This window comes from Polyodon spathula, chromosome 20, assembly GCF_017654505.1.
Source record: "Polyodon spathula isolate WHYD16114869_AA chromosome 20, ASM1765450v1, whole genome shotgun sequence".
Lineage (NCBI taxonomy): Eukaryota > Metazoa > Chordata > Actinopteri > Acipenseriformes > Polyodontidae > Polyodon > Polyodon spathula.
In genome coordinates this window covers 6225875-6249838 of record NC_054553.1, presented here as the reverse complement: position 1 = coordinate 6249838, position 23964 = coordinate 6225875, and the positions used below count along the sequence as shown (strand labels likewise).

Sequence of the window (23964 nt, the reverse complement as noted above, 5' to 3'; positions counted from 1 at the left end):
AACAGTGTCACCGTGTATTTAGCCCTCTCAGTGCTAGTAGTTTCCTGTAATGAGGTCTCCCTGCCACCCCCTCTCCCAGGCTCTCTGACCAGCGGAAGCCGGCGGAGGATCTCCTGTAAAGACCTGGGCCATGGCGACTGTGAGGGCTGGCTCTGGAAGAAGAAGGATGCCAAGGGCTACTTCATCCAGAAGTGGAAGAAGTACTGGTTCATCCTCAAGGATTCCTCACTCTACTGGTACACCAACCAGAATGTAAGGGTCCAGTGATACTTTCAATGAAACCTGTCCATGCCTCACTCATCAAAACTGTTTCTACACCTTACAACCCTCACCTACACCTAACCCTCAACCCCTCTATTGTGAAATCACAACTCCAATCAGACACTCTGGCCTTCACAAATTTGTTTGCTCGATGCCTGATTCTGTTCCTTTGCAAGCAGGCTGCCTCAAGTTAGAGAAAATTAAATATACACTTTGTGGCCCCACTGGAGAAACAGCCTGGCAACTTCTCCTTATTATATGTTGATTAGTTCTAGCTCCCTTCCCTAATTGACTGTTGGTGGATGGCCTGTGACTCTCCCCTCACAAGAACAAACAATATGGAATCAAGATAATTATATCGCCCTTTTTTGCAGATGATACAGTATTTTTTCAGAACAACTTTCCTGCACCACTCCATACTGAGCTGTATCAGCCTAGCCTTGACTTCACAGAGATGGGCTGTCTGTCCATAATACCAGGATTCCTGGTCGAGAGCAACTGCAGCGAGCTAATAAAAATGATCAGCTTATAAAACGATGACATGATATGAGATTAAAAAAAAAATCTAGAGCTGGGACAGTAGAATTATCGGCAGCATCAGTTAGCGAGCCGGCTCCCGGATTTCATCTTTCATTCTTTCATTCTTATTTGTAATGCTCTCCCTCTCTAATCTCTCTTTCTCATCTCCCCTCCTCTTCTCTCTGATAGGATGAGAAGGCAGAAGGGTTCATCAGTCTCCCAGAATTCAGGATAGACCGAGCCATAGAATGCAGACGGAAATTGTAAGCTCACCACCATTCAGTCTTTATTCAAACAGGAAAAGAATACTTGTAATATTGATTTCATTTACTCATCATAATACATTAGATGTGGTCATTCCTTGGATTCTTGGGAGGAAGTACCATGTTTCCTAACAAGAGACCATCAGAATAAGGGATGATTTATAGATAGGGTTCTTTGTGTACAATAGTTTTAGTGTGAATTATCGTAAAATGTGATTTTCTAATGTATTATTATTAACCCTTTTCACTGAAAATTGCTGTGTGCAATGTGATAGCTAATAGCACCTCTAAGGTGCGGTACATAGAGACAGTGTGTACCTGCAGGCTGATCCACATACCCATGTAGTGCAGGCCTCAGTGATGTAGCCCGGGCGACTGTCTCTGTGGTGTTTGTCTCTGATGACTCACAGCAGCGGGTAACCTCAAAAAGCCTCTGCTCAGTCCTTCTGTTTCTCACATATCTCCAAAGCTTGTTTCTGAGTCACTTTCTCAACATCGCAGCCCTGGAGTTCCAGGTTTATAGCAGAACCAGGATTCCCTCAGCTTATAATAACATTTAACTACATTCACAATGGTGTTTTTCTCCAGTTTACTGTACTGGGGTAGCTTTTAAATCTGCACAGATGTTGGAGGGTAGTGTTTGTGCCTTGTACTGTGTATTGTAAAACAAATGGCTAAACCCCTTTTGTGAATTTGTAGTCCCAATTTATCAAATCTACCAAGAGTCAAGTGTGTACATGTTTGTGACAGAATGAAAAATGCAATGCTACAAAACTCAAGAAGCTGTAACGCTTATGTCCCTTTCCCTTTTCTCCTTCCCAGCGCCTTTAAAGCATGCCATCCCAAAATCAAGAGTTTCTTTTTTGCCACGGACTGCCTAGAGGAAATGAACAGGTAAGAACGATTGAATGTGTTTTTCTATTAGGTATACCATTCCACTTGTATTCTGATGGTTACCCAAGTAACGTCAGGACGCATCCTGTTGTGAAAGCACTTTGCCTTAAATTTGTTTTTCTAAAGTTTTCTGCAGCTGTAATAACTTGTGTTTGTGTGGCGGGCTGGTCCTTGTCCACATGTGCATGCATTCAGTTTGAGAACAGCCTAAGAAGCTGTGAGAATAAGAAAGATTAAAGATAAGCAGTTCTCCGTTCCAGCGTGATGCTTTGAGTTTCCCTTTTTTGCATTTGCACCTGAGCTGTGAGCTGCGGAGCTGTCCTGCTTTTGAAATGGCAGTTAGCAATTAGCAATGGAGCTTGGACTGGACTCCCGGCACGCAACACCTCATAGACTTCTACTGGGGAATCACCCAGATCTGAGCCCCTCAGAGTCTCAGCTTGCTGCATGGGTGCAGCTGACAGAGTTGTACATCACTACCCAACGCAAATGCTGCTCAGGCAGATCCTTCCAAAAAAATGTAGCATAATCAATATGTTTCCTATTGAATTTACTAGTTTTTCAATTGGGGTGGTGTTTTGGAAATGTATAGTATAGTTAATTTTGTGAATGTTATCATTTTTGAATACCACACTACTTCTTTTCATTGAAAATGTTATTCATTTATTATTATACCAGTCAATGACTGCCATTAGAATAGCTTGTTACATTGATTGCACTTTCCTTACATTGCAATTACACAGGTCGTGTAGGAACTAAAAAAACAAAAAACAAGTAAGTAAAAAAAATAAGAAGACAATATTAGTGTTGCTGCATCCATGTATATTGTGGTATATACATAAAACAACACAATGACCACAGCCATAAAAACAGAGAAAGTAAGAAGGACACCTTAACACAGACTAAAAATATTACAAACAAAACACAGTATTGGAGTCATTGCAATACGAACCACTCAGTTCGTATTGCAATTCGAAATGTAGCAATAGTAATGGGACTGATTTAAAAAAAAAAAAAGAAAGATAACGTAATTTGAAAGTGCTTACTCTTTAAACTGAGGTCCTATCTGCTCCAGCATCCAGGCTAAATCCCAAATACAGGCCTAACCCTAACCCTAATCCCCCCTGCTCCTCCTCCCTGACTAATTCTCTAATCCATGTCTTGAGTCCCTCTGGTCAACACTGTAAATGAGAACCAGTTCTCAGTTGGTACCTGCCTGGTTAAATAAAGATTTCATTGATTAATACCTCAAGGCACTTCCTTTTTCACATTGTGAATCTATTAGCAAACGTTGAGAGGTGTGTCAGCGGTGCAGCCCCCTTAAGGTGGGGGGGTGGGGGGTGGGACTGGAAAGTCGGAGCCCCCGTGGTCACGGGAATTGAAATTAATTCCTCTTTAGTTAAAAGACCATTTTAATTTACCCAGGTCATATAGATTCAGTCAGTCAGTCTCCAGCCACGCAGGCTGATCCCAGGCTGAGCAGAGCAAAGCACTGCAGCAATCCTATAGAACATTCCCCCATTCCCCTAAGGTAATATAACAATATGTAGGCTGATTTAAGAAATACACATTGATCGTGAATATTAGGGGGTCTTGCACAGATTTCACATTAATAACATAAATGCTGACGTAAAGAAAATGTCAAAAAATGATCCTACCAATGATGATAACTAAAACTATTATCTGTCTGTAGTATACAATATATATTTCTATGTTAGGTTTTGTCACTGAAAAGAAATTGTAAAATATGTGATGTTTACACACCTTTAAATAAAACACATTTGCATAGCTGTTATGTCTGCCTTCACATTGACACAAAATCCCAATTTATAATGTAAGAAAAGGGAGGGCATCAAAACAGTGGCTGCTAGGTTTTGTCGCCATGCCAACCTAAGAGCTCTCTTTGTAGGCTCAGTAGTTCCGATAACCACAGGCCATTGCAAACAGTCGCTTAAAATATGACTTCTTGTCCCTGTTCCACCCTGTTGGTGGTTTGTACTGAAACGTGGTTTTACAGCCATAAGAAAAACATTTTATATGAATATATTTTTAAAGGACAGCACACATTTTGTATCTAGGGATCTCAGGCTGCCGTGTACTTCAAGGGAGTCTGCAGCCATGAGTCCCACCTCTCAAAATTATTACTAAGCTACTGCAGCTGGAGAGTCATCTAGTGTTCACTAGTGATCTGGAAGGTGGGAGGCGCCTGTAGGAAGGGGAAAAACCGAGAGGGGAAAAACTAGGAGGGAGTGCTTGAGTAAGCGAGAGCCATTAATATCAAATTCAAAAATAAAACAAACAAAAAAACCTGAAACACAATTTGTAAATCCCCAGAAAATGGACTCAATAAATAAATAAATACATGAATAAATAAATAAAAGTCAGCTTTCGGGAGAGAATAACACCTAGCAGTAGTTACAACACACAAATAACATCCCTTTAAATGCTTTTTATGTGTCTTTAATTCCACCAGGTGACAGCATTAGCTATGTTTAAAAGTATTGTCGGCCGCATGAGAAGCCATTTGGCGTCTAAGCTTTCTACCTTACCTCACTACCGTCCCCACTCACCACCCTGCACTACACGTGAGCCTCCTCTGGAGAACCAGCTGTGCTTGTTTCAAAATGTACTCTGCGTTCAGTGCTTGTAAATAGGATCACACACATACACACACATAGATAGTCTTCTTCTTTCCTTCTGAAAACCTTGTTATTATATAACGTCTAAATGATTTCCTCCAAACTAATTGTAACCTTTAAAGGTGTGACAATTAAACTATTGCTTTTCTATACGGTAAAGGATCTCGATATTCTAATTCCTTTATGTCGTGTTTAGAAGATCATTTATCCCAGGATCTCGGTGGGGATAAAAAAAAAAAAAACTTCTACATTAAAAAGTAAGCTAAGAACAACCTAAGTGCGCAAGGACCTCATTTGAAGTCCTTACAAGTTGGTCACAAGTACAGATAACAAGACAGAACCCTTAGACTTACTATCTCCATGTCTGTGGGGGAAAAAAATGACAAAATAAGAGGCATGAGTGTCAAAAATAAAATTCCCTGTTGAGACGCGTTTTTAGTTTCTGTGCTGTCAGAGCCTGGTTCACAGAGATGAATTGCCACTGCAGGCTGGGAACTAAAATAGACCCCTGGAAGCAGATGTGTGCAGAAACAGGAATGATAAGGGAAGGATCACTGTCTGCACATGGCCAGGCAGTATCTGCATCCAGACGAGCCGAAGTCAGATCAAAATAATGCCTACTACCCCACACCGTACCCCATCCTTATCATAATACTTTAGTGTGGAAAGAAAAAAGTAGGTTAAAGGCATCGTCAGGCTTCTTGACTGTCACTGGGGATGCATCGTAGTTTGCTTGCTGCGATCTGATGCAGGTTCGTAGCCACGCTGCGGAGGCCAGCTGAGAATTTAGCAGAGCAGAATGTTCCTATTTCAGAGTACAGCTCACATACAGAGACCTGTGCTAGCCTTCCATGCATAATGCAGCTGCTTGTTCCTGTTTGTCTGCAGATATTTATTCTCCCCTTGTGACTGTAATATTGTATCGATATGCAGTGGCCGTACAGAGCTAAAGTGCACTCGGAAATCTGCATAAACAAACGCCCCTACATTTTGCATGTCTGATTGGTGAGACTAGACTTATTCAGTGATAACATTTCTAGTCACAGTAGTTTACAGTGTAGCTGTAAACTAAAAGCAACATCTTTCCCAACAGCAAAGACTTTTCCAAGAAAAGACGAGTATTGCATTTCTCTGAATCTGTACTGCTAAATTTAGAAAGATGAAAGTTGTGACAGTATAATATAAATTATTTATGGTGATTCACCTTTTTTGACCTGTTTTTCATTTTAAAATAAATACCGGTACTTATTTTGCAGATTTCCTGACTGGACTAAAACAGTCAGAATATGTTTAGCCTTCTGTCTGGCTAATGTGAACAGTATCGATACACAGAACTGGGCTGGGATATGGTATAGGCTAGGCATTTATTTATGGGTTTCTTTTAATTATTTTGTTGCATTATCAAACATTCCTTGAGTTCTGACTCCCATAGAGAAAGAGATAGGATGCCAAATAAGTACCAAATAAGTTTAATGTGTCTATACCCCTTTGAGCAGTATTTTTTACAATAGTCTGTTAATTTTGGTTGCATTCACAGAACAGTCAGGAGCTTTTAATGTTAGTGATATTCTCTGTGTTTTTTGAGAACACAGAGGTCTGGCTTACCTTTATAAGTGTGCTAAACTGCTAAAGGTTTTGACCGTTTCCCTCGTGAAACTGTGGTGTTTTTGGCGTTCTTTTCTGTTTTTTTTTTCTGGTATCCTGTTTTTCAGAAAAATAACTTCATTTAACATCTTTTGTTTTTCATGCTGTCGGTAGGTTTTGAGGTTTTCTGTTGTGATTTTAATTATTTGAAGCAGTTGATGTAACTAGCTACATATAACCATATTAATTGCCATTGTCATGCTTATCAAGACATCATTCCTTGTCTTACTTATTTGAAGCGCTGATACTGTGTATTAGATTCAGTGTTTTATACAAATAGCTTTCATTCCTTGTGTGGTTTATGTACAGCTTCACAGCTATAGTTTGGTTTATAAATGAATGAATGTAATACTGTGATGGGTTTAACAGACAAATTCCATTGTTTTAGTGGGAAACATACTTCACTTGAAGTATTTGTGAACAACAACCTTTTTTATACTTTTTACACAAATATTTCGTTTAACACATTAAATAGTGTGGTGTTCGCGTTTTCTTTTGCTGTGCCAGGGTGATGATTATCACAGACGTAGGATGACTCAGATCAGTTAAAGATCAAATCACACTGTTCACACAAGCACACTGGAAATGAAGTTGTTGTTTTTTGGGGTTTTTTTTGGAGAAATGATTCTGCCGAGAAATGAAGTCTGCATTTTACCATTAACCCGAGAAACATTGTTTTTATTCAGAAACACCTACACAGCTTTGAGAAACGATGCATACATACAAACAGTGTTTTAAAAAATACCCACAATGTTCTAGAATGTAGAATGGAGTAAAAATGCAGTTTGTTAGATCGACACACAGTGGGTACCCAACCTTTGAAGATAATGCCTTCCTTGATTACATTTAGTTTTGATTTTTTTTTAATACTGTGTGTGGCTGCAGGCATCCATGTTGTTGAAGGGAGTTTGGAATGTATTATGCATTGCTGTACAGAAGTGCTGACCTGGTCTGTTTATCCTGACAGGTGGATGAATCGCCTGGGACTCGCGGCTATTGGCTACACACCTGACGACAAGGTACCTCGACCTGATGAAGGTAGGTGTGAGCCTGTCAAGTTATCTTATCTATTTTTTTTTAATAGTAAAGGGAATGTACAAAATACAGGGCACAATACAGTGCTAGTTAGAGGCTTAAAATACACAATTTAAGTATATTGGATCCTATTCACGAAACTTTAAGTATTTAGCATGATTACTACTTAGGCCATATCAGTGCCTCTTACTCTTAGTGGAGAATGCTGATTGAAGTCTTCTTTTTGGATTCCAGACTACTGGAGTGAAAGTGACCAGGACGACATTGATGGCTCCCTCACCTTGAAACAGGAAGGTCCTTCCTCCATGTGTGACACCTACCATCAGACCCCCTCCGTGAGTACCACACCCTTAAACACCCAGCCTGGACACTATGCAATTACACAAAGATACCAAAAACTTGAGCTCAACAGCCTTTAAAAACAAGTTATTAAATAGTTACATGGTGATACATGGGGACTTCCTGGTTGCCCTGGTAACTAAATACTGTCTCAGGCCTACTGTGTAGTCGGTGTAGTCAAGATACACTGAGCCAGGAGGTGAGGGTGTGCAGCTCTGGAAAGGCAACAGTTAACTTAAAAGTGAATTGATTTGCAATTACTTTTTAGTGAGCAACAAACATGTTAATTAAAAGAAACCGAGCAGCTTTAAAGCTGTTCCTGGGGATACAGAAATACCGAACAAAATAAATAACAGCAGCAGCTCTGTTTCCTGTTTCCCAGGTGAACTCCTCCAGCCCGTTCCCAGAGCCCAAACACGGGCGGCACTTCTCGAGCGAGTCGACCTACTCTCAGTCGTCAGCGGAGGACTCCCGACAGGACCCCACGGGCAGCACGCACTCCTCGGGCTGTCGCTCCTCGTACCGCGAGCGCCGATCCTGGCAGGACCTGATCGAGACCCCACTCACCAGCTCCGGGCTGCACTTCTTGCAGACGGTGCCCTCTGACCCCGAGTACGCGAGCGGCCGGCCGGGTATGTCCCCTGAGCGTCGGAGACAGGCAACCCTGCCTGTGCAGCGCCGCCACCACGCAGACCGCGACGGGCCTTTCCCGCTGGTTGGGTGTGAACGAGGCTTCAACCCCCACCGGCGGGCACACAAGCAACGCAGCCAGAGCCTGCCACGCAACCGCGATGCCCGGGGCAAGGGCAGCGTGCACCCAGCGGGGCTCTCCGAGGAGAAGTCAGAGGACGAAGAGATTGAGTTTCACAAGCAGAATGGATCAAGTAAAGAAGGTGTTTACACAATGCAAATGTTTTATACTCATTTATGCTCCAAACATGACTTGTAACTGATCTTGTCATCAGTATATTTGTTGAGGTGTAATTGAACTATTAGTGGGGACAGAAGAGTTTTCAGAATTCCAGTGCTAACCCTAACCTGAGCTTCTTCTCTGAACATGTGTTTCAGAGGGCCAGTGGGAAGAGCAAGAGAGACACAGGAAACAGGAGAGCCATGACGGTCTGCAGGAGCTCTATAAGACCCTGGAGCAGGCCAGCCTGTCCGCCTTCGGGGAACAGCGGCCATCCACCAAGCAGGAGTTCCGGCGCTCGTTCAATAAGAGGTGCAACGACCCCATCATCAACGAGAAGCTGCACCGGATCAGGGCCCTGCGCAGCACGCTCAAGGTAGGGCCAGCTAAACCACACTTCCATTAACACACACTTGTGGGCTTCGCATTGGCCATATCTTTAAACAATCGATAGACACCATTGATACATACACAACACAACCAAAATAAACCTCTTAGGGTCTGGTGATGTAGAGGTTAGACCCTGAGAAAACACTGGGTCAGTGCAGTTAACCACTTATGCAAAACTTATGTCCATCAGCCTTATGCGGTGAAACAAAGTGTGCCAGCAGAGTTGCACGGCAATTGTTACATGATTTGGTAGCATCCTCATCAATATATATACCATGCTGTAGTTTTAGGAAATTACAAGTAGATTTCTGTGGGCTGCAGATTTGTTTCTGTTTTTTCTATTCTATTTATTTCTATGTATCATATCTAAAGAAAGACAACGGGGTCTATTCTCAATGTTAATATCTAATTACTGCCACCGTATAAATCATTCAAATAGAAAGCTTCATATTTTCAAACACTATGGGGTGTTTGATTTTCATAACCTTGGAAACTTTATACAGTATTTATAAGTACCGGCATTTAGACTCAACATGTAAAGGCGCTCTGCGTGGAGTGCATGATGTGCCCTATAGCCTGGAGTTCGCCAGTTCGAGTCCAGGCTATTCCACTGCTGACCGTGGACAAGAGTTCCCAAGAGGTGGTGCACAATTGGCAGAGCGTCGCCTGGGTGGGGAGGGCTTATGTCGGCCAAAGTGTCCTCGGCTCACCACACACTAGCAACTGCCTGCCTCTAAGCTCCTCAGAGCTGCATTGTCCTCCAACACTGTAGCTCTGAGGGGGCTGCATGGCAGGCCTGCAGAGTGAAAAGAAGCGGTCGGCTGACGGCACACGCTTCGGAGGACAGCGTGTGTTTGTCTTCGTCGCTTTCAAGTGAGCCCGGGGGTGGTAGCGGTGAGCTGAGCCTAAAATAATACAATTGGCTATTTTAAAATTGGGTAAAAAAAAAAAAAAAGAAAACGTATTCAGTAGAAGGCACAAATTAAATATTTGTCTACATGGACTTAGAATTCTGATCAATTCATTACAGGTCACTGATAAAGACTTTTCATTAAACATATGTCGAAATATATTACTGGTTTTCTTTTAGTACCGGTAACTGTATCTACCTTGAGGTAACTACAAACTCTCAGTGAGTTGTGCTGATGAAGTTTCCCCCCTAGTATGTAGATTCTGCAGCGCTGTGCGGGAGAGACCACCAAACACTTTAAATTTAACTTTGTGTTTTTAAGGCAAAGGAGGGCGACCTGGGCGTGATTAACCACCTTCTTGACGACCCCAACCTGACCTCAAAGAAGTTCAAGGAGTGGAAGCAGAGGCACCACGAGCTGTTCATGGACATTTGTGAGTTCAGCAGGGGGCCCAGCAAGCCTCAGAACGGAGCCTCCGAACTGTCAGCCCTGCCTCCCCTCATGACACACACCCACTCCTTCATCGAGACGCACGTCTGAGACACAAGGGGGTGCTGTGGAGCCTGCTGGCAGTTCCTGAAGAACACAATCAACCCCAAGCCCTCCTTCTGCGTCACCCTTAAAGAGACACTCCCAAACCCCATACCCAACCAACCACTGTAATATTTGTAAATAATGTATTCAAAACAAAAAGTTATCCTGTAAATATGTTGGATGAAAGTGAATAGTGCCACAGGATGCCTAAAACATGCATGAAGAGAAAGTATTATACTTATGTTTTCTTCTTAACAAAAAACAAAAAAACAAACAGAAAAATATTTTAGTTGTGCTGTTGTGGAGCACTGTGTGCATTTTTATTTAATTTTATTCATTTTTTAATTTAATTTATATTTTTTGCGATAAACATGAGGCAATGTAGCAGCATTATTGATGGGGAATCTCTCCGACCAGTACTAAAGCTTATATTGCACCTGCTCTCATAAGCTGCTCACAGATTTTTATATTATTATTATTATTATTATTATTATTATTAGTATTATTATTAATTGTTTTTAAGCGATGGATTAAAGGTAACCCAATAGTAAGATCTAGGGGCGTCTACCGACTCACTAATGGAGGAGACCCCAAAGAAACCTTGTTTAACTCTTTACGGGCTGGACAGTTTTCTGAAAAAATGACATGCATGACATTCTAACATGCACTGGGAAAGCGTTACGATTTGCATAAAGCAGCTACTCAATAAATCATTTAAAACTGTGAATTAAATCCTTGTGAATCCAATCTTTAGATTCTGGCTATTCAGAATCCCCAAAAAAGAGGAAAGAAACGCTTGCTTGAATCATCTCTGTTGCTTCAGTCACAAGCCAGTATTGCTTAGGAAGACATTCCTAGCTCTGGGTTGAACTCAGGTTTATGTTCTGTTCTGTTGAAGCACCTTTATGTCAACTATTGGCTTACATTCATACAGCATTAGCGTACTGTTGAGAGCATTGCAGCTCCTTCAGACATCAGAAGGCAGCTCCACTCTCCAGCTGAAATGAACTGAGATAACTCCTTATTGTTTTGTTTTTAAGGGATAACTGAAACACAAGCAACTCCCGCATCACAGCTAATGTACACTATCCTCACATTGCCCTCCATAGAGGAGGGACTGAGCTGCCAGTCTACTCCTCCAAAAGAAAGTGTGCCATACAAACCTCTGGACAATAGAAATTAGCCAGTGTTCATATTGATGGTTCTAGTGAAACGCACTTTAGAAGTGTTTCAAATTGTTTAGCTTGTAAAGAAAACTTTTTTTAAGACAAAGCTAATAAATGATTGTAGTAAATGATCTTGAATTCATTGCTAAATTCTTATTGAAAGAACAGTTCTTCATAGGAAAAGTGTGTTTGAAGTAATTAACAACCACTACATTCACGCCCTTTGTCTGGCTGCTTGGAGAAATGGGCATCACTCCAGGGTGTTTAAAAATCAAACAAAACTCGACTTCATAACCAAGATACCTTTGTTGTCTTTATTATGACTTTGATAAGTGCCACAACTACCTTGTAAACAATATAGAGGCTCCAGAAAGAGGGCTTGTGTGTTGGCTGCTGAGAGAACTGCTTACCTTGGTTTCTGTCCAGCCCAATCATAGATCTGGTAGTGACATTGTTAGTGGGTTTGAAGCTTCTTTCTGCATTGCTGTTGGGTTCTATGTACAGTATGTGATGAGTTCAAAGAGCACATACAGTGTAGCAGCACACTGGCCCCATACAGCATCTTTATTTTCTTCACACCCCGCTCTAAGACACTCGCCACATTCAATCATATTTCCCAGCTGCTCGAACGATGAGCTCCACAGCTGTGTCCTTTCAGCTTGCATTGCATGTCCAAAAGAAGCCATTTAACCCAAAGACAAAGAAGTATTCCTACAGTGCACAGTATGCATAGCAGTTAATAGGTGATTGTGCAATATTTTGATTCTAACCATACAATCAGATTTCAAACACTAAAAGTGAACTGAGTCAGTGTGTACAAAAATGTACATCTAACAAAGAATTGGGCTTATTTCATTTTAGTCTTGAAAACAAAGTGCAATGCCACTGTAAAAACAAGTGGTTCTCATAAAACGGGTATGATACTCAGACACACAGCAGGCCAATTGGTTGTTAATTCTTTAAATATGTCGATTTGTGTTTAGATACAGGGATTCTCCGAGTATTTTACAGATTTTAATATCGGTGATGTTGTAACACTAAAAGAAACTTTCTTATTCCATAAATCTTACCAGTGGATGTGGTTTTGAAAGAAACACGTTGTAGTGAACGGGATGGAAGTGGAATGAAATTCTATTGTCCGCTACAATCACTTTAATATCTTAAATAAGAAAGACTTCTAGTCAAAAGGCTTGTCAAACATTCTTTTAGTAGTAGTGCATATTCTACCATCGAGTGGTTTCATGTAGCATCAAGGGATTATGTTTCTGAGTTCAGTTAAGATCAAGCATGCTTGGGTTTGCAGCATCCGATTCTGCAATGGAAGAGAAAGCGTGAGAACCTTCCAACAATGTAAACTAAACCAGAATGGGCTTCTAACACTGTCCTTTGAGCCACACAGGCTAACCAAATATTTAATGTGCATCAGTAATAATCCTGGTGGGCTGGCCATTATATTCTCGTTGTAGTCTCTAGCATCTATACCTATAATGGAGTTTTATGTGTAAGTACTAATACACTGAATGCTGAATGTATTAGAAAATGATGTAAAGATTTTATTAGTGAGTCACAGAAATGATCATACACACAAATTTAAACCACACTTAAATATGAATTTAACCATCATTTATAATAAAAAAAAAAAAAAAATGACAGTGAACTTCAAGATATTGATAGTAATGCCAAGTCCAACTTATTCTGTTTTTTGTTTTTGTTTTATTATTACAGTACAATATTATTTATTTCTTTCTTTATTTATTTTATGGTTATGTTTCAGCCTAGTTTCAGAAATGAAAATTACTCCTGCGGTTTGTGATGGCAATCTTCCAGTGGGAAGAACCAGAGGCACATTATGTATTACCCTAATAAATTTTACCGTGCCAGTAATGCAAAAGATTTTATACCACATGTCATAACTAATCTATTTCACCGCACATTTTGTGACGTCAGTAATAGAATACGTTGGATCTACGATGTTGCTATGCAGGAAGGTAGTTAAAATTGATGATAGTGGTGCTACTGCAAGCTATCTGAATTTGAAAATTCAATCCAGCATCATGCGGCAGCTTTTCAAAGAAAACTGATGTAGAAATGACCCCTTGAAGAGCTAATGAACCATAATCCACCAGAACAACTGGGTAGTGACCAAAAAACTGGAAATTGAAACAAAAATGACATGTGGAAAAAAGATGAATGCATGGACCATTGAAAGATTTTATGCCACTTGGTGCAGATAGCGGTTATGCAAATATGGGAGCTTGTTGGCCATGTTCAAAAAAGCTTGAGAAGTTTATAAGTATGTTTGAAAATATTATAAAACACCAAATATTTCTTATTGGAACTGCAGTATAGACACCTTCCCTGGGACACCCAAACTGTGGGTCCGGGATTTGTTTGACAGGGCTGTGAAGGCAGTTTCCCCAGCACTGCCATGCACACTATTTGATCTGACCCTGAAGATGCTGTATGCTTCCTTGCCGTGACTGCCTGCTGGGCCAAACCTTTAACTGGGAGGAATTGTGGGTCATTTCCCTGGGGAGGCAGTTAGCTGGAAGGGAAAATAACATACAGGACTGTCTAGTTTATTACACCACTGCCAGCCACTTGGTTATTTATCATTCTTTTTTTTTTTTTTGGATGGGATGTTGCAGAATATATTGGTAAACATTTGAACATTTTCATAAATTAATATGGAAATCTGCACACAAAATCGGGTTGGAAACACATAAATCTGAGTCAAGAGCTGCTGTGGGTTATTTAACAGAATGCCTTGGAGTTAGAAGTGGAACGTATTCTCTATAAAACCAACCCCACTGTTAATTAGTGACTCTTTCTGGGAGAAGTTGGGCTGGAGCAGTCCCCCAGTATTCTGACACAGAGAGTTTATTTGAGGCTGGAACTGGCACTGCTAAGATATATTTCTGAGACTTTTAGTTTCATCATGGAATTACTCTTCATCTATAACAGAAATAATTTGCCAATTTATCCTATATGTTGTGACTTATTTCACCATGCTATTTCTTCTCTTTACAAGAATTATAGGTTTTCATTTTAGGCACAGACTGTCACATTCTCTCTTTCTTTTCATGTGTCTCAAACTTAAGAAAACTGTACGAATGGGATTCCACTGTGTGTTATTTTCGGGGTGTATACCCCATGGTACATTGCACAGATGTGTAAGATGTAAGTTGCACTGCGACATTAAAAAAAAAAAGGAACATATTGCTCTTTTTTCAAAGATATTATTAACTGTTATTCTGTACATTGACTGATTTAAAAAAAAAAAAAAAAAAAAGAAAATTAACATTTATTCTTCCTAAAAATTCAAAGTAGCCTTTTTTTTTTATATATATATATATATATATATATATATATATATATATATATATATATATATATATATATATATATATATAATAAACTGTAAAACATCAGTTGTAAAACTTTGACTTTAATAAACTGAATTCTCTGCACTAAAAATGTATCACATACTTATTGTCTAAAATATTTACTGCATCTTTAGTTTGATCCTTTGTTCTTTTTTCTTCTTCATGCCTTTGTTTGCTGCACAATCCATCTGGTAAAAGTACAGCAACTTCTAGATGGTCTATTATCATACCTGCTCTCAAAGTAGATCAATTGAGAATAAGCATGATATGAATGTCATCACAGTTTAAAAAAAGCCTGAAGATGCAGAAGATACTATTAATACTTTATTTTGGGAAATGCAGCTCTTCCAATACAACACTATGGATTACTTTATGATAATTTTAAACACAGATGTGGATAGATTGCTGGAATTGCCATTTCCTGCTACTTTACTGCCACCCAGTGGACGACAATAACAATACAAACAATGTCAGAAAGGACTTGCATTAAAGTCCATTTCAAATTCTATTTGGCCATTGCGTGCTTCTCAGCTACATGAAATGCAAAATTAAAATGACATGGTTTAATTTTGTTTTTAACATAAGAGCGAACGGGATAATACATCAAAGTCAGTTTCTACATCTCGGTGCCTGATGAATGGACTTCATAAAGTGCAGCAGCACGAAACGTTTTATTATTATTATTATTATTATTTTGCCCCGTAAAAATTTTGTCCTTCGTGTTGGCCGGTAGTAAGTCTGACGTTGAAGTGGGAGGGACTGACCATATCTGCCAAGGTGAGTAACAAATTATATGTATATATATTTTTTTACTGTGATTAAATTAACTTATTCTGCTAAATTAAATATTACCATCATGGAATCTGAAATAAATGTATCCAGTATATCGCATTACAATCAAGGCAGACAGCGAGTTCATGCACGCATGACTGTTTATCTCATTGTGCATGAGTTAATTTAAGACAAACTAAACAACATAAACTCTTACTTTTAATATATGTGTATGTTTGAAATAAACAAGCGTTTATTTATATTCTGAGCAAGGCGTCACGTCATTATAGATATTGTTAGTTTGACAAACGTCTACAGCACCCGATAACGAAAACATTTTGTAGAGACTGGGCGTTATTATTATTATTAACTCGATTTTATTTAATGAATTCACACGGACAACCTGTTGTTCATTTACAAACCTGGAGATTTAATACAGAAAAATAAGCAGCAGGGTTATTGTATTCAGGTTTAATACGTATGATGAACCCACGCACATGCCTTCAAAGTAAGTGACATTAAGCAGCTGTGTGGATAAAAGGGTTAACATATGTAGTTTTAGAAAGCTGCTATGGGGTGACAAAACAATGGAACATTGGAGTGGAAAAACATACAAATTAGCCTGTGCACAAATATCGCATTTTTCATACTTCTCTGTTTCCTTTGGTTTGTTGTAGGCTGTGAAGCTGGCAGCAATCCCAGCAGTGCTGGGGTTAGCATCCTTCCTGGTGAGCGGTGAAGGAGGGAAAGCACAATGGGAGCATCACACCTCAACAGGTAAGGATGGAGTAGAGAGAAGTGGGTGGTCACAAGCCTGTTATGACCCATATTCTTGTATTGTATAGACATATGAAATATATACATATACATTTTCATGGTATTTGCAATAATTCGGAGTCTTACTGCATTTACTCAAAAGTTGTGTTTTTTTCTATTATTTCACAAGGTGCTATGGCTTTGCCTGGGAGTTCAAGACTTGCTCTTCAGTTCTAGTTGCTTGCCGTAGACATATGTAACCTCTCAATTGAAGAACATCGCCTGGACTTGGATGAAATCGACTTAACATGGACCTATTAAAAAAATAATAATAATAAAAGAAATTAATGTAATAATAAATAAATAAATAAATACATTTTTAAAAAGGGTATAAGGACCACTCAGAATGATTGCAAACATCGTTTGATGGGGGTTAAAGAGATTTTGTGGTCTTAGAACAGCAGAAGGAAACTAGTGTGTAAAGTGAAATCAGGACTGTGCTACTATGACAGCGACCATCAGATCACTTCCATGAGGAGCATATTAGAAGGGGTAGGATATCGGTTATGTGACCCTTGCTTTCCTTCTCTGAACTCTTTTCTTGATAATGCTTAATGCCTCATTTCCACTACCTCGCTGTGGCTACCCAAGGCAACAAAACAAGGTGTTTGAACTGCTCGCCCAAGTGGGTAGGCGTGGCTATCTAGTTTTTCCTATCAGGTTTTGTATCTCATACTTGATGTAGCCAAGCTGGCCACAAAGGTAGTGCATCATCACGTAGCCAGGAGGTGTTTAAGCTCTTTATTTACAGCCATGATGAAGCATGTGGAGCCTGATATATAAAAACTAAGCAAATTTAGCCAAAAAAAAAAGACAGCTACTTGTTTGCAAAATAAAACATCCTGGTTTGAGTTCAAGCGCTCCTAGTTTTTGTTTGTAACAAATGAGTAGAAGCTGGGGACCCCAGCCCCTACTCAGAATAAATGATTTCATCTCATACGTCTTTTAAATTCAAACACCGGAAGAATGTTTGAATAAACTGTACTTGTGCAAACAAGGCTCCTGCGCACTCTGCTCATAACATCGCAATCACAAATCTAAAGTCATCCGTAAAAGAATATAGGAATATAAAAACGAGTTGCTCACGCCACATTTTCCTTCCCATCTCCAGCTCTCCATTTACTCCCCTCCGACTTCGAAGCTGAAGAATGTGGATGAGCAGCCGGGTCGTCTGCAGGGAGGTTTTTCAGTGGTGAGGGAGACGGTGCACCCCTTTGTCCAGAGGGTGAAGGTATTACCATTCAAGAATTACCGGCATCTAACTTCTGGGACATGTTCTTGTGCACCTGTTTTTGTAAGCCTTCAATTTTGGTAAAAGTTCTGCTCCTCTGTTGTCACAAACTTGAGTGGCACATCTCAAAAATAGTGACAAGCTACCACTGTTTACTTATTTTTGACATTTATTTGACCTGCGGCCTTTGAATCGGATAGCCAGCTGGAGAAGAAAATGAGGAATAATATGCAGATTCTCCATTCCATTGCTGGTGCAGTTTGTTGAAGTCACATTATTATACGTCACTGCATTGTAACAGGGCCCACCATTCTCAGACATACTGCTTTTCACTAAGAACTGCAGGAAATTCACAGTTTTACCACACTCTTGTTTACTTTTTGGTAACCTTGCTTTCTGTATTTCCATATATCCCAAAAACCAGGCAAATTAGCACAGTGTTGGTTTTGTTTATAAAGTACCTCTGTCACTCTGAAGCTCTCCAAACCCATTTCTGGTTGATTAACCTCCCCTCCCTCTGCAAGCACGCTGATTGAGATCTCTGCAGTGAGAATGGTTGGTACAATATTCACAATGAAGATTAAGGAAGTACATAAGGCTGCCCATCATAATTTCCCCTTTAAGCAAAACAAGTCTAGTCCTAGACAGTGAGGATAATTCTGTCTTTGTGGCCTCTGTCTTCCAACAAAGGTTACAATGCTATTTTAAGCAGTGGTTACTTACCACATAGGACACCTAGAAAACAGCACAGCATTAAAATATTTATTTTAAATTAAATAAACATTTTACTGTTGTGCTGTGTTACATTATATCTAACTCTTCTTCTTTTGTTTCACTAGAATGCCTATGCATCTGTCAGAAATGGAGCCATGAATGCTGTCCATTTTGGACAAGGTGAAAAAGTAATCCTTTTCAGGGCTTGCTTTATTCTTGATGAAGTCTGGTGCTGCCATGTAATGTTGTTGTTTGTATTTTTTACTTTAGATACCTACATACACCTGAAGGACCCACCTCCTGGCTTTCTACCCAGAGCCAGTGTGATTGCAGTGTCTGGATTGGCTGGCCTGATCCTAGCAAGGAATTGTAATTGGATGAAATCCATAAAGCATCCTGCTTGTCTCCACGCTGCTAAGTCCTGGACACAAAGTTAGTAAATGGTAAATCAGGCAAATACACTAATATACAGTGGCGTTCTCTGTTGTAGAAAAGTGAGAAAAACTTTTCTGGCACCTTTACACAGTGGATTACAACAATGCTTATACACCAGACAGAATGCGAAGGAAAGTTAGAAGAAAAATCTCGGCATGTATTTTTCGTTTTTCTCTGTTTGACCACTCAGACGCCAGGTTTAAGAAGGTGATCTTTCCATTGGGTCTTGCAGCTGTCGGAACTTCTGTTTGTTACCCAGCACAGGCTGTGGCAGCTGTCAAGGTAACATGCATATTCTGAAGTGGCATGGGGTCTTGTTTGTATCTGAGAATATGCTTTTGGTAGCTCAGGCCCATGGTTGACCCTCCAGGAACAGGGCTGAAGTTCTTCAGTGCCGCCTTCATTGACTTCCAGGGGTCCATGTTAGTCTTGAGTAATATAGAAACTCAGTTCACATCAATACAATAGTATTTATACCATAGTAGTTTCAGAACGATACATCTATGGAGAGAGATCAAGTCTCTCAGTCCATGAATGGTATGCAGAGGTAGTGCGTTACTTTGAATTGTTTTGAAATTTGATAAGTCTGTGGGAAGAAGGTTTATGCTGCCAGTCACTGGGCCAGTGGCACAATCAGTTCACTTTGGAAAGTCCTGCTGAAGAAGCCCACGCCAAGCTACACAGTCATGAGGTATTCTTTCATTTTGACTAGTCTATGTTTTACTGTTGAGCATTTTGTTACTGCAATATAAATTATGTCACCTGCTTAGAAGGTTATGCAGTAGTATGGCTTTTAAAAAGAAAAAGAAAAAAGTATATGAGCTACTGCTGGTTAAAACTATAGTACTTTCTGTTATGCTTTACCAGAAGTTTGCAATCTTGTTAATATCTCTCACATCTGATATGGTGGCTATAAAAACCTCACTGGGATATGATGAAGTCACAACAAGTTGGAGAACTGTAACTACACTTTTTCGTTCTATGGAGTTCAGTCACTTATATTTACAATGCAAACTATCCCAAGTAAGGATTTACAATTTAAATAAAATTGGACATGTATGTTCTCTTCCTACTTGTGTTTCTTGGTTTTGCAATTAAAGGCTTTATTTAATGTATTAGCGGTAGTAATATTTTTATAATTGTTATTATTAGTATTATTTTAATGAATGTTATTTACTCAATGTTAAATCTGAGTGGTCTGATAAGCTTATTAAAAAAGGCATCTATATAAAGAAAAAAGTTATTCAGTTATTCGCATGTACAGACTTCACAAGCACACTTGCAAACACGCATACACTAATAGCTTGGTGTTAGATTTTATCCTTTAGTCAAGTGTGTTAACTGTGTCTCTGTTTTTCTGCTGCAGTCTGTTTCAGTCCCTGTGAAAGTGCCCAACCCTGATGTAGTTAAAAGCTTAGACACCCCAGAGGTCAATGATGTTCCCACGCCAGAGATAGTCCCACATGTTCCTGAGGCTGTGCCAGATCATACCATTGAGACTGAAGTGCTTTTAGCAGAGGAGGCAGCTCCGCAAGACAACTTACCTGCTTCTGAGCCTGTTGATGCTGCTTTGCTTGAACCTGCTCCTGTCCTCAACGCTGTGCCTGATCCTTCCTCTCCTGCAGAACTACCTGCACCAACAGAGTCTTCATCCCCTCCCGAGGCTGAACAGCCAGCCACCACTAAATCACATGAATCACTGTCTCCACAGAAAGAGCAGGAAGCCGTATTGGAGCCAAGCATACCAGTCTCTCCCAGCTCTGAGACACCTACAGCTACACTGCAAATCTTATACTGATTATACAGATGTTGACATCATAATACTTACTAACACTTTAGAAGCGTATATCCTAATATATATATATATTTTTTACCTAACTTCAGACACTTTAAACTAAGAAAGTCAGATAGACCTAGACATGTTTTATCTTCATGACTTTCTAGTAGTTTTTACCCCCGCAAACCTATGTAGCAAAATAACGATAGCTGAGTGATTTCCACTTGCAAGAACAGGGTTGATTGATTGTTATGACCGTTGCAGGCTTTGAACTTGTACTTGACTCTCCTGCCTTTTCAGATCTTTCAGAGAAGCCCAGGTTCCGCCCTGACCCCCACTTACTGGACCACGGGCAGTCGAACCCAAAAGATTCTGATATGCACAGCACCCAAAGCTGAAGCCAGCAGACAGTACAAGACAGGTTTAATGTCACCAAAAGCACTTGGCCTGTCAGCACTTCTTGATTAGCCTACTGGAACTAAATCTGCTTTAAGACTTTAAGATCCCCCAGATTTCCTGTATTGGTGATGGTTTTATAACCACCATTAGATTAGATCTTAAATATTTGTAAGATATCTTGTAATTTTTCTAGGACAAGAGCTCTTTTTAAGCAAAGGCATCACACAAAGTTCTGTTCTTCAAATATTTAAATTGCTATGAAAGGAGGGGTTGGAGCAGGGGTTCAGCAACAGGATATTAATATTTCTCCCCAAAACTGGTTCCAGTGTGCCGGTGTGTGATGTTTTAAAAAATCACCTTGTAGGTCTACAGAACATTTCTCTAATTATTGAAATAGAACAAATCTAATGATTTCACTGCTGGTTGGTGTTATTTTATACCAAAAATATGAGTTAGTAGTTCATATTCATATCTGTACACTAAAATGCAGAGGTCTTTGTACAGTACTGTTGATTTAAAAAAAAAAAAAGTATTTGCAGAAAAATGTAGATATTAAGTAGACTTGCAAGTGGAGATTATTGGTATAACTCATGCATTGCACTCCAGTCATGCAATCTTAGAACCAGAGCCATCTGTACACAACATTTATAACAAGTTTCTGAACTGTAATGAAAGTAATTTACTCAAAAATATGGTGCACCCAGTAATGTTTGAATGACACAGCAGTTCTTCATGATCATCTTAAACTGAGATTATTTTCTGCTCTTCCTGCTCCAACTATTAACTACAAAGTCTTGAGAAACCTTAGCTTTAGCTTCACAATCACAAGCAGTACAATAAAGATAAATAGTTGGTAAAAGATCTCCCCTGTGCATTGGGGGATTTAGTGTCAACAGGGGCATGAAAAGGTAAATGGATCCCCAATAAAAACTCCCCACCAAGGAGCGTGATGGAAGCCCCTCACTCCTCGCCTGCCAGTTAGTAGATGCCCTGTTCAATCAGAAGAGCTGGCAGCCCTGATACTCGGAGAGGTTAATGGCACGCGGAACTGCTAATACTCCACTGAGGGCCTGCTTCACTCTACCACCAAGAAGTGAAAAATATGCTTACTCCAGGGGGAGGCACGCTACAGACAGATGAAACATCCTCTGCTTTGTGTTTCTGTGTTACAATAAAATCAACTCTTACCTGACTATGGGTCTTTCAAATTTCAAATCCTATTCCTAAACTTGGAAGAAAATGGAGAGTATGTGTGCATCAGGGTCATGATTTTAACAAACAAATTCAATATTTCCTTCTTTAGAAAAATAGGTACAACTAGCATTGATACTTATTTGAGATTATCTCAAGTTAATAGCAAACGCTGGGTTAATCTCAATTTCAGTACAATGCTCAGTGTAACACAGACGGTATACCAATTTCCACTTAAGAGGCTAGCACTGTTTAAGTGTTTCTAGGCAAAAATGCTGAGAATGCAATACAACATCATATGGGCTGTCTTATTGATTTTGTTTTTATTATATTTTGTAAAAATCAATGTCCTTGCATATAATAACTCAACTGTATCCAGATACCTCAATAAACCTTACATAAAATTGAGCCTGATGAAATAATAATTTAACACAAATGTCTTGAGCGGTTTTCAGAGTTTATGATTGTGTTTGGATGATGATATATAACATTGCTGCTGTAGGATTCCATCACATAGAAATCTTCCAGTTACAGTTTGCCAATCCAGATGCTGTAGGTGTATAGTACATGGTAAAGCCCAGGACACTGTGACCTGGAAGAAGACAGCAGTACAGAATTGAGAGACAACCTTGAATTAGACCCGTCACAAAGAGGTTTACGATGTGTTTCATACAGTGCTCTGCTGTTCTCAAGGTGCATTTTAAAAAAGTAACATCAAACTTAAATTTAATGCATGTTGTATGAGGAAGGTAGGCAGTCACATAACAAGCTCAAAGTCAGCAGAAAAAGGCAGATTTTGAGAACATTGGTAAGTTATACATTAGGTATTGGAGCAGCACAGTGCAGAACCACTCAGAATGGTTGAAATGAGACATGTCAAAGTCCTTTGCTTAACATTCATTTGAAATATACATTTTTTCTGGCATGGTGAGTTCTAATTGTGTGTAGCTTCAGATTGTGCAGCAGAGAATTGGCAAACTCAGCTGCATTTTGCTATACACACAGACAAGACAGCACATAAAACCACAAGGGATCTGTTAGACTTGGTAAACATTGTGTTGTAATCAAGCCACAATAATGCCTAATGAATATCTGACCACCTGTGTTCTTAGCAGCAGATTATGCTGTATGATACAAAACAATTAAACAGCTGTCTGTAATTTAGAGGTGCTTTTCATCATTTACCCTTCTCTGTCAGCTTCACATCCAAGGGCATGTGTTCATAAGTTGCCAACTCCTGGAAAATGAAAGGTAATACAATTAAAATGAATCCACAAATTACAAAGTATTCAAAGTAGTATTTGGTGCTACAAAGTAATTTATCTGAGGGTTTTTTTGTGTTTTTTTTTTTATTTTTTATTATTGATGTAATAAATAGCATTTTGTAACATTGATCAGTATGGCTGCCAATGAACCAGGAAACCAAAACACAGTTGATTTTAATAATCACTTTAAAGACCTGGAATTATTTTTTTATAATAACTACTGTATCAAAGTTATTAATAATAACTTTTGTATCATTTAACTTTTTTTTTTTGAACTTGTACTTATGGTTGTTGTTCAAGACACAAATGCATTGTGTCATATTAAAGGCCTGCATAAATTATGACAAGCTATAAAAAAAGTGTGTGATGGGGCTAATGGAAAAAGACAACACACAGTTGTCTCCATATAGTTGCAGCAAGAGGAATTGTATTCAGGAATATATTCAGCACCAGTTGACTTCAAGGCTGTTGTGA

The 23964-nt window shown here is 39.5% G+C and overlaps 2 protein-coding genes across 6 annotated transcripts in view; both read left to right on the top strand.

The window, feature by feature from the left end:
* The window catches only part of LOC121295201 (connector enhancer of kinase suppressor of ras 2-like), a 100590-nt gene extending 89068 nt beyond the window's left edge, over positions 1–11522 (top strand). For all 3 annotated transcript variants that reach the window (XM_041219617.1, XM_041219616.1, XM_041219618.1), the window contains 8 exons: positions 80–252; positions 970–1043; positions 1866–1937; positions 7188–7258; positions 7490–7590; positions 7977–8487; positions 8663–8880; positions 10127–11522. In XM_041219617.1, coding sequence (XP_041075551.1) covers positions 80–252; positions 970–1043; positions 1866–1937; positions 7188–7258; positions 7490–7590; positions 7977–8487; positions 8663–8880; positions 10127–10345 — 1439 coding nt within the window. In that variant the 3' untranslated portion in view covers positions 10346–11522. The remainder of the gene's footprint in view (positions 1–79; positions 253–969; positions 1044–1865; positions 1938–7187; positions 7259–7489; positions 7591–7976; positions 8488–8662; positions 8881–10126) is intronic.
* A 4072-nt stretch (positions 11523–15594) lies between these two features.
* Positions 15595–21403, top strand: LOC121295795 (MICOS complex subunit MIC27-like). 3 transcript variants are annotated; one of them, XR_005946975.1, is made up of 7 exons: positions 15595–15668; positions 16340–16439; positions 16609–16970; positions 17590–17709; positions 18549–18603; positions 18694–18866; positions 20225–21403. XR_005946975.1 is itself a non-coding variant. In XM_041220844.1 (7 exons), the coding sequence occupies exons 3-7, from the start codon at positions 16950–16952 to the stop codon at positions 20257–20259; spliced, it is 393 nt and encodes a 130-aa protein (XP_041076778.1). In that variant the 5' UTR covers positions 15595–15668; positions 16340–16439; positions 16609–16949; the 3' UTR covers positions 20260–21403. The 3 variants fall into 3 exon arrangements, 1 of the variants encoding a protein (XP_041076778.1); XM_041220844.1 differs by having other exon boundaries at positions 18694–18855; XR_005946976.1 differs by lacking the exons at positions 16609–16970; positions 20225–21403 and having other exon boundaries at positions 18694–19973.
* The last annotated feature ends 2561 nt before the right edge of the window (positions 21404–23964 follow it).

Bases quoted from the DNA above. Each gene is read 5' to 3' on its own strand.
- LOC121295795 (XM_041220844.1), top strand. From the start codon at position 16,950: ATGAGGAGCATATTAGAAGGG. The intron at 18,604-18,693 runs GTGAAAAAGTAA...TTTTTACTTTAG, and splicing joins TGCTGTCCATTTTGGACAAG to ATACCTACATACACCTGAAG. The intron at 18,856-20,224 runs GTTAGTAAATGG...TTTCTGCTGCAG, and splicing joins TGCTAAGTCCTGGACACAAA to TCTGTTTCAGTCCCTGTGAA.